This window comes from Dermacentor silvarum, chromosome 5, assembly GCF_013339745.2.
Source record: "Dermacentor silvarum isolate Dsil-2018 chromosome 5, BIME_Dsil_1.4, whole genome shotgun sequence".
NCBI classification, from domain to species: domain Eukaryota; kingdom Metazoa; phylum Arthropoda; class Arachnida; order Ixodida; family Ixodidae; genus Dermacentor; species Dermacentor silvarum.
In genome coordinates, this window is record NC_051158.1 from 166055338 (window position 1) to 166064840 (window position 9503).

At 48.0% G+C, this 9503-nt stretch overlaps 1 protein-coding gene across 10 annotated transcripts in view; it reads left to right on the forward strand.

Annotated features, from left to right (window-relative positions):
• The first annotated feature begins 248 nt into the window (after window positions 1–248).
• LOC119453864 (gastrula zinc finger protein XlCGF7.1-like) overlaps window positions 249–9503 on the forward strand; it is a 310713-nt gene continuing 301458 nt past the window's right edge. For 5 of the 10 annotated variants that reach the window (XM_049666960.1, XM_049666956.1, XM_049666961.1 and 2 more), the window contains exons 1-2: window positions 252–431; window positions 2392–2447. Coding sequence is in view for 3 of the 10 variants with exons in the window: in XM_049666953.1 (XP_049522910.1) it covers window positions 4532–6640 (2109 nt within the window). In the remaining 7 variants the exon portion in view is untranslated. Of the gene's footprint in view, window positions 432–508; window positions 711–2391; window positions 2500–4379; window positions 6870–9503 lie in introns of those variants that run through there. The other 5 variants (XM_049666953.1, XM_049666954.1, XM_049666955.1 and 2 more) reach the window with 5 other exon arrangements.

Below are 9503 nucleotides of genomic sequence, written 5' to 3' on the forward strand. Positions count from 1 at the left end.
GCCGCAGTGCAAAAGGCATCACAACCGCCAGTATGATAGAGCAGTACAAAAGGTACACGTTAAAGAAACAGCGCAGTGGGCTTAAGTTAGGATTTTAAAGAAAGAGTAATCGTTAATCGAATAAAAAACTTGATCGTCCATTTCTAATACCAATGCTATTGCAGAAGTGAAAGCAGAAGCGAAACTAGAAGTGACAATAGATGCGATCGCAGTGCCACTAGTTCTCACGACCACCACTTCGCTTCTCTCACGAGACGAGGCCGACTGCTCACGACAAGCAGGCCCGCTTATCAGCAGAGGTTTGTTGTCGCTCGCGTGTTTGTTGTTTGTACTTGTTTAGAAGCTTTGAGTTCAGGACATCGCGGTGCGCCAGGGCTTGATGACATTTGTTGCCCAGCTGCCGGTGCTACCAGAGCGGATGCAGAGCAAAGGTGAGAGTACGGCTAGAGCTTCTGTACGATTACCCAGCTGTTCATTCGCTGATAGGGGCAACCGCGTTTGCGTGTGGTTGAAAGTGATCTCGGAGTGCCAGCTAGCACGAAACAGTTGCCGCAGTCGCGCAGAAATCGCAGAATAACTTGTTCGTGCCTTCGACGAGCACTACTGAAGTTCCCGTGCGCTCGTTAGTTAAAACAAAAGTGTGTCACTGTTAGAAAGGTGCAACAGCTATGCGTGGGTTGCCATGTCTTTAGTCATGACATGAAAAAAACGTATGTACATGCACTTGAAGAAGCTTTCGCTGAGCGAAACCGAGACGCGTCGCATAACACTCGGACCGTTTTCTCGCGCGATTGGTGCTACGTGTACGCGTAGAAGCTTTCGCTGAGCGAAACCGAGACGCGTCACATAACACTCGGACCATTTTCTCGCGCGATGGGTGCTACGTGTACGCGTAGAAGCTTTCGCTGAGCGAAACCGAGACGCGTCGCATAACACTCGGACCGTTTTCTCGCGCGATGGGTGCTACGTGTACGCGTAGAAGCTTTCGCTGAGCGAAACCGAGACGCGTCGCATAACGCTCGGACCGTTTTCTCGCGCGATGGGTGCTACGTGTACGCGTAGAAGCTTTCGCTGAGCGAAACCGAGACGCGTCGCATAACACTCGGACCGCTTTCTTGCGCTGCAGACGATGGCTGCAATGGGACAAGAGTTTGCTGTGCCTTTCTCTGCGTAGAGAATCTCCCGGGTTTTCGCAGGCCGCACTACAGGCTTTTCTGAAACGCGTCGCAAAACCTCGGGGGCTTTTTTCTCTCGATACGAGCGCGGTTCTGGGCGCAATTGCGTCCCGCAGAAATTTTTCTTTCGGTGCTTTCAGTCGTCACAGCTGCATAAATTTCTTAAATATGCAGTGAATGCGCTTGGGTGCTGCACTGAATACTGCAGTGCAACCGAGGTATTTCTCGACTGGAGAGGGTCACGGCAGGAGCAGCGTGAAATTTACGAACTCTGCCGATGCATCATTGGAGTGCATCATCATTAGTGCCGATGCATCATTTCGCTCACCGAAAGCTTCTACGCGCACACGTAGCACCCATCGCGCGAGAAACCGGTCCGAGTGTTATGCGACGCGTCTCGGTTTCGCTCAGCGAAAGCTTCTACGCGTACACGTAGCACCCATCGCGCGAGAAAACGATCCGAGTGTTATGCGACGGGTCTCGGTTTCGCTCAGCGAAAGCTTCTACGCGTACACGTAGCACCCATCGCGCGAGAAAACGGTCCGAGTGTTATGCGAGCTGTTAGTGCTGCAAATGCTGGCTCGCGGGTATTTTTTTCTCCGCCTTTATGAGATGACTATAGGTTACACGTCTCTCATGCGGAAGTCACGGGATGGTTGTGCTTTGTGCTTAGCTGCGATCACACACATGGCTGCATTCATTTGTTTCCCTTCCTCACTGCTTGTACTGGACGTCAGCACTTTCCATTTGTTGCACCCAGATAGTGACAGTCTATTCACTTCTTGTGTCATGCCATGTGTACGTGGTGAGCGAATAGGTAAACAAACTCGCTTCAAAGGCAAACATATATGAGTACACGAATCGGCTCGTCGCTCTATTATACACACGGCCGTTTCTTTCATTGTTCACGTATCATGTGCGTAACTTTGTATCCGTGATCGACATTGTAAACAAGAGCAAGAAGGTACGTGACACAGGCACTGTGTCTGCTTTAATTTTTGTCGGTGCTGTTTTTAGAATATCAGTTACGAACTACCTAGACCAACTCTAGACAGTCGCGATGTTTACAGCTAAAACAACTTTTCTCACGGTAACCCGAGAAGCATATGTTCAAATTTGGGGCAGTTACGTGGTGAAGTACCCTGGGCCCATATCCTTGGCTGTGTGTACAGCCATTTGTCTAATGTGTTTTACTTCGCTGCTGCTGTCTTTACAGCTTCTGCTGATGTTTGTTGTGCCCATGAAGATCTAGGCGGTCTCTGCATCGTTGACAACAAATAGCCACAAGTGCTGATTGCTGTTGGTCAGCTCAGCCCAGAATTTGGTATGTATATCCATTTGCTCAAGGCCTGCTGTTTTTTCTAATACTTCTGCTGCTGCAGTAAAGGTGTATTTAATTAATGGTGGGTTGAGTGATGTATGACAGCATTATCAGGCTATATAGGTGGCAAGGCTTGTTCAGATTTAAGCTATAGGTGAGGTGTACACTCCTAAAGGCTCATGGAACGCGTCGTCTGCTCGGCGCTTCCGGTTCAACAGCTGACGGTTTCGGCGCACGATTTTCCGTTCATGGGGCCAGTTGCGCTTGCTCTGTGCACTTTCATCACAAGGTATCGTCCACACTGCAAATCTCTAGTCTGTTATGGTCGCATCGATGACTGATCATGATATCAGAGCATAGGCACTCATTTAAAATAATTTTTTCTAGCCGAATCAGCCAAACATGTGAATTGGGTATGCGTGCTGTCGCAGTTGCGGGCTTATCTTGATTGACAAGTCGCGCTTTCTGGTTCTCAAGTGAATTCTGTTCAGGTCAACGATGTGAGTCATTTTGTAACATTTGAATCGTGAATATAAGATTTCTGCTAGAGCCCCTCGTATACACTAACGTGTTCTCCTTTTGTAGCCTTTGATAAATCACGTTGCGCAAGTGCGCACACCTAAGAACCTTGAATTTCCTTTAAAAAAAATACCTCCCACACATTTAGCTATTAAAACATTTCCACTGCTAACGTAGATGCTTGGACAAGTTGGTGTAACATACTTGGAATTTTATATCATTTTATAGCGAACCTTTATAGCTTTTGCAACGTTTATATATGAATCATGCATGTGTTGTTTTGTAAAATAACTTGCTGTCCACGTTACTGATGACATTTCATGAAGCATGCTGAATAACCAAACGTTAACCACGTGGTCGGCATGGAAGAGGCGCACTGACGGAGGGTGTTGTAACCCCCCCCCCCACGCGTCCAGCTCCACCAGTCCAACGTGTAGCTTCAGTGCTCTGTTCACATTGCTATTACAATTCAGGAGGGGGCTCGAGGTCGCATTTTTCTCTTTAACAAAAACACTCAATCACTGTCTTGCATTTATTCATTCACTTTTAAGTTACTTTTTGTAAAACGCTCAAGAAATAAACACCGTCGTCATCCTTGGTGTCATTATATTATTATAATTATTAGGCATTTTATTTGGTGTTGGATTCCTCTGGCTAAAGCAAGGAAATTGCATATTATGCAAAGTGCTTGCTCCCCCCCCCACCGCCACCAAAAATGCAACCCCCCCTGGCAGAGATCCTGGGTGCGCTACTGCGGCATGGTTTACTCATCCGTCGGCTCTGGCTGTCGCCCTCCTACTCTAGCTCCACTTGCAGTCTGTCGGGGTCTGACGGGTGGTTCGGCGCGCCCCCTCTCTCTCCTCTCGATAACGTAACCTTCGTGTATCTTGTCGAAGCTTCTAGTCTCCGTTGATCACGTCTGCTGTCTGTGGCGTATGCGCTCTCTACTTCTGTCGACGCTTCCGCGGAGCTGACGTACTCCTTCGCTGGCTTGTGTGACACGCGGCGCACGCTTTGATTATGCTCGTCCTTGTCACATGCAGAAATTAAGTTGGTTTCCAGAATTTGCAAGCTATAGGTGGTGTCCGCGCAAGCCTTCTGTGTAATAAATGGCCTAGCAGTCATGACGCTTCTTGGGAAGAATGTTTGTGCCGCACATAGAGCAGCAGCTGTCAGGTTCCCTGTGATACTGTAAGTGCACTGTACAAAATTAGGCTACCTTAAAACAGGTCATTTTATTTGTAATTGTCCAGTTCTTTCAAGACGTCAGTAATGAAATGAATTCGGTATAACTCGCTGGGTTCTGTAGAGGATAATCACAAAGTGATGTTTCTTGAAGAGTAACATCTATTTCATTCCTGTAGCGCAGGTTTGTGACCACCGAAATACCTCGCCAAGACCATTCGGAGGCTATCAAAAGTTCGACACTGTGATCAAGATATAGGACAAGTGCACCAAGACATATGAAGCCAAGTGTCCAGGGTCCGCCTACGAAAGCAGCACTTTTCACAGCGGTATGCTTCACTTGCCCTGTACAAAGACGGACAAGACTCCGCTTTGCGAGGTGCAACGGCACCTGGAAGCCTGTAATGATGTTCTTTGGCACGTAGGCTTCCACCTGAGGGAAGCAGAAGATGAGTTTGGGGAACTGTGCCTTGTTCGCACTTCACAAAAGTACTCAAGGCATGCCTGGCTCACACGTGACAAGTCAGATTTTCGCACTCGTGCCGCAATAGAACTCTTAAAACAACTGTTGGTGCTACACAGATGCATCACGTTTGTAGAACTAGACGGTAACGTGGCCATACATGACGTCCTCCTTCGAACTCTATATAGGAATACACGTGTGAAAAGCCTGCTCATTTACGACTTCCATAGAATCTCCTTGAGAGACCCGGACCTCAGCGCAAATATCTTGAGAACAATTACTTCCTTGACTCACATCGAAAAGCTCGTGTTTCAAAACCGAGTGGACATTCTCAAAGTCTGCAAATTGTCCCCCGCACTCTGGATAGATAAATATATTACTGGAATCAGTGTACTAGACGTTGCGGACCTGAGGTTAAGCCAGTCGGACGCGGGAAAGTTGGTCTCAATGCTGATTCGAAACTCTACCATAACTGATCTGGCGGTTGGAGCTTCCGTCTTCACACTCGTCAGCGCAGAATCATCGGATGGCTTCGTTGATTTTTTGGTCAAGGCGCACAAAAGGTTGCAGAAGCTGAGTCTCAAATCTATCGACTTTTGCAGCACTGCCAAGTTGGAGAAACTCGTTAGCACCATTGCTGCCATCACAACACTCGAGAAGTTGGCTGTAAACATACCCATCTACGGTAGTGAAGGTACTGCTATATTTGCCGACGTGGTTGCTCGCAACACTGCTCTGCGCAGTTTAAGCGTAATCTTGCCGGAGTGGTGGGACCTTTCAACCTTTAATGACCACATCAGTGGTGACCAGCAACACCGCGATGACAGGATCCGCCGATGGGCGTGCGCGCTGGCAAAGAACTCCACTTTGACGGACCTCACTCTGGACATGCTCGGATTTGAACAAGAAGAATGCTGTAGCTTCTTCCGTGCCGTAGCGGGCAGCACGAGATTACAACACGTGACTGTGCAGCGGCTTCTTGACAACCGCTGCGCGAGTATGGTATGCCGCACGATTCGAGATGGCAATTTAGCTGGAAGAGTGACCATCAAAGGTCATGCTCTGAGCACGAGTAACGTTGCGGAACTGCCCGAGTGTCGCGAGGTTGAGTGTGTGTCATTGCATAGCTATTCACCAATTCATGCTAACAATATATGCACCGCATTTTCTATCCTGGGTTCATGCAGCCACATCAGGACGCTTTGCATCAAGCTACATAATGATTGCTTCACAGAATCCATTCACATTACCCTATCTCAGTATTTAAGGGCGGCGAAAAATCTACGAGATCTCCAGCTGTATATCAGCTGGCAGTCATACATAGGACCCTATTCTCGAGCTGATGGGGACCAGTCTTACTTGATCAGTGCCTTATCATCAGGCATTACCTTAAGTAAATTCACATTTGATGGCCCACTGCTAAGCGAGGAAGACTGTCTGTCGCTTTCAAAAGCAATTCTCCGCAGTCGAACGCTGCACCAATTGTCACTGTCGATGGGTCCTGACACAAGCACTTACAACGGACGCCTTCTGCGCTGCCTCGCACCGAGAGCAACAGAAAACTACAGCCTACTTCATGTGTCTGTGGAAGCTAACGATGAAAGCGATGAGGATTCCAAGATCCTGGCCGAAGTCACCAGACGCAATTCCAGCCTTGTGACTCGTGCCGCCTGCTTCGTGATGGGAAACCGGACCAACTACTGCGCACGCACTGTCGAGCTTGTCGCCGAGCATCCAAAACTTGTGGAGTTGGTGCAAAAGAAAGCGTCCGTTAGGGAAACCCAGGCGAAAGAAATGACCCGAAGGGCTCTCACCAGCATCGCCTCTTTGAACGAATTCATGAAGGCGGCCTCCGTTGTCAAGGACAGGGTTGAGTGCATCGCTCAGCAAGGTACCCGGATGCAAATAGACGATCTCAATGAATACTGCTGGCGCAATATCAGGAAATATATCAAGGTAGCTGACGTACAAGTTTGACCTGGATGTTCAAACCTGCCTTGAATGCAAAGATAAACTCGGCACGCTAATTTTCGTTCATGAATACAGTGACTGTGTTGTTTTAAAATGTTAAAGAATTACTACATGTGTGCTTGACTGCAACCTGCGTAACGTGATGCCTGACGTTCAGTTCTTTATATTTTTGTTTGCAAACTTGATTTTCATCCCTAGAAGGATTTGACAAAAATAAAAGATAGCATTACGCTTTGTTGGCAGTGCTCTTTATGCTTTATTGGCAGTGCTCTGCACGCTGCTCTAGATCGTTATTAGGTGGCAATATAAAAACGGCCTGGCCCGTCCACAAATAAAATACATGCGCTTTTCATAGAAGGTCGATGAACATACAATGCAGTAACATTCGCTGGCATGCTAAGCGAACAATTAACATCGATTTTGCTGAATTAACACTCTTTTTTATTTGTGAAAGTTATTTATTTCACCTTTTGATGCCATGGTCATCATAGATGTTCTAACGCCAGGCTGCGAAGTCCGTTGCGACCTAATGGCAATGGCACAAGCTCCACAGAGGTAAGTATTAATAAAGCCCTTCAAACTTTTAAAGTCGCGACACACTTTCAAGAATGCTGTCTCGGTGATGACTCCTGTCAATTTCCACTCGCCCATCCTCGCCAAGGCCACCACCACGTTTCTATTGGCCTGTCGGTGTCACGTGGGACTATACTCCGGGGTCGCTTCTTTACATTCGAGCACCGCTGCCATTTCTGCTTCAGTAGCATCGATAAAATGAGAGAAGAGCGCGTCGGCGCCAGTTGTACTTTGTGCACACCCTGGACTAAAATTTTATGACAAGAGCTGTGTTATGAGCTGCTGCGCCTTCGTATGCCGCAATCGATTAAGCAAATGCAAGGAGCTCTTCGCAATACTGTCCAGCAAGCATGATCGAGATCGACGATCTGTGTGCTAATGCACAGCGTGAGCTGGACAATGCAGTAGAGGGCGGTTCGGAGGCAGAGTTTCGTAGCTCAAGACAGCTGCATTGTTCAATAGTCGGTTAAGCTGTCAGCCAGTCGAGGTTGCCAAGAGGGAGATGACAGGCATAAATCACTCAGATTGTCCGGGTAAGAAGTAAACCGGGCCGACGAGATGTGTAACGGTCAGCACGAGGCGCGAGCAGATAGTTCAAAAGTGAACACGAGGAAAAAAATGGCTGCCGCTTAGCTCACCTAATCATGCATATGCAAAGCGAAAGCTTGGTTTAGCCTGGTTAAGTCTTGGTTTCACTTGGTTAACCTTTGAGTTAGCTGTAATTATTATAGGTATACACTTATCGTTATGCCAAGTATAAATTATACACTGACAACTCCAAGCGTTTTGCGAGTCTAACGGCTCGCTCTTCCTCGGTCTTCGATGCTAGCTTCGCGTGCTTGGCACTCCGGACCCTCTCCAGCTAGCCGGGCGATATCTGCGGGGTGGTTAGAGGCTGCTGACTGACGACGGCTCAAAGCCTCCCACTCCCGTGCAATTCTAGATGACCTCGCTCTCATCCATGGCCAAGCTCGCGCTGACAAGGCGAGCGCGGCGCTTATTTTAGGTGCGTGACGAGTCGCGTGGTTAGGTGGCGACCCAGTTGCGGAGAGCATGCGTCAAGCCGGCGGCGGCGGCGGAGCTCGGCGCAGTGAGTCACGTGATGCGTTGCCAAGGCTACGGCGCAGCTGCGGTCAAATTGCTGGCGACGGCGACATTTGGCTCGACTAGGATAGCAAAGCTTTCGCTTTAAAAGTGCCGGAGAAAGAATCGCTGTAATGATTGGAATGCGGCGGAGAGTGTGACGCAGCCTAAGAAATTGAAAGACGTGGAACAGCATGAGCGGGGTGCAATGAAAAGAAAGTTGCGGTTGTCGTTTCGACGTTTTCGAATGAAACGCGTCCGAGCCGCCGTACAATAAGAATCGCTAAACACACTCGGCGCAGACAAATGGCACGGGTCAACTACGTTCGCCGTCGTTTTAAATGTGAAGCATTTCTTGGTGAACATTTGCTACTTTGACAGTATCTATCTATTTGTCTATCTAGCCGCCTACGTCTTGGAGCTCTCGTGGTCATTTCGTTAACTTGGTAGGTACCAAAATTGGCATAGTATGACAAGAGTGTATGACGAACATAGATAATAGGTCATGACTACGACCTACTGTACTACTGACCTGACCAGCGAGCAGAATGCCAGCGCGCCTGTTCTAGCTCATATTTCTGCCACTACGAGCCTTATGGTGCTACTAGTTACCCCATCTGCGCCGCACTTTTGCTGTCGTCTGCTCGCGCCAAACCGTGATGTTTACGTGGGTATGCACTTTGTATGACTAAGAAAATGAGCAAAAGTACGTTGATTGAGTAAAATCAACAATAATGCCGCACGCTACGTGACTGTGTAAATCACGGCAAGGTAAGACGCCTGGCATACGCCTTACATTTAGTCCCCGCTTTACGCACCTGGGTGCAAAAAGTGGATCAAGGCATGCTGTTTCTAAAAAAAAGGGGGGCATGCTGTTTCTAGAAAAGGTGAGGCTGCCCTAATGTTAATTGGAGTGCCAAAAGTGCAGCCACATGTCTCAAATTGTTATGCGTTTGTGATTTATGATTAAAGAGATGCGCCCTTAGGACTTAGCGGCATTTCCCGAATACCTTCGCCACCGGTATCAAATTCGCATTGCGAGCATGCAGGGGCAAGGGTTGCACGATATATTTTTGCAACAAACATTCGTGCAAATAAGTTGTGCCACAGAAAAAAAAATTATTACCGTTGGTGCCTTATCGCGTACACTTTCATTATTTATACGTCTCTATTAAGGGCCCGACATCCCCACAATCAAGTTCAGATTGGAAGC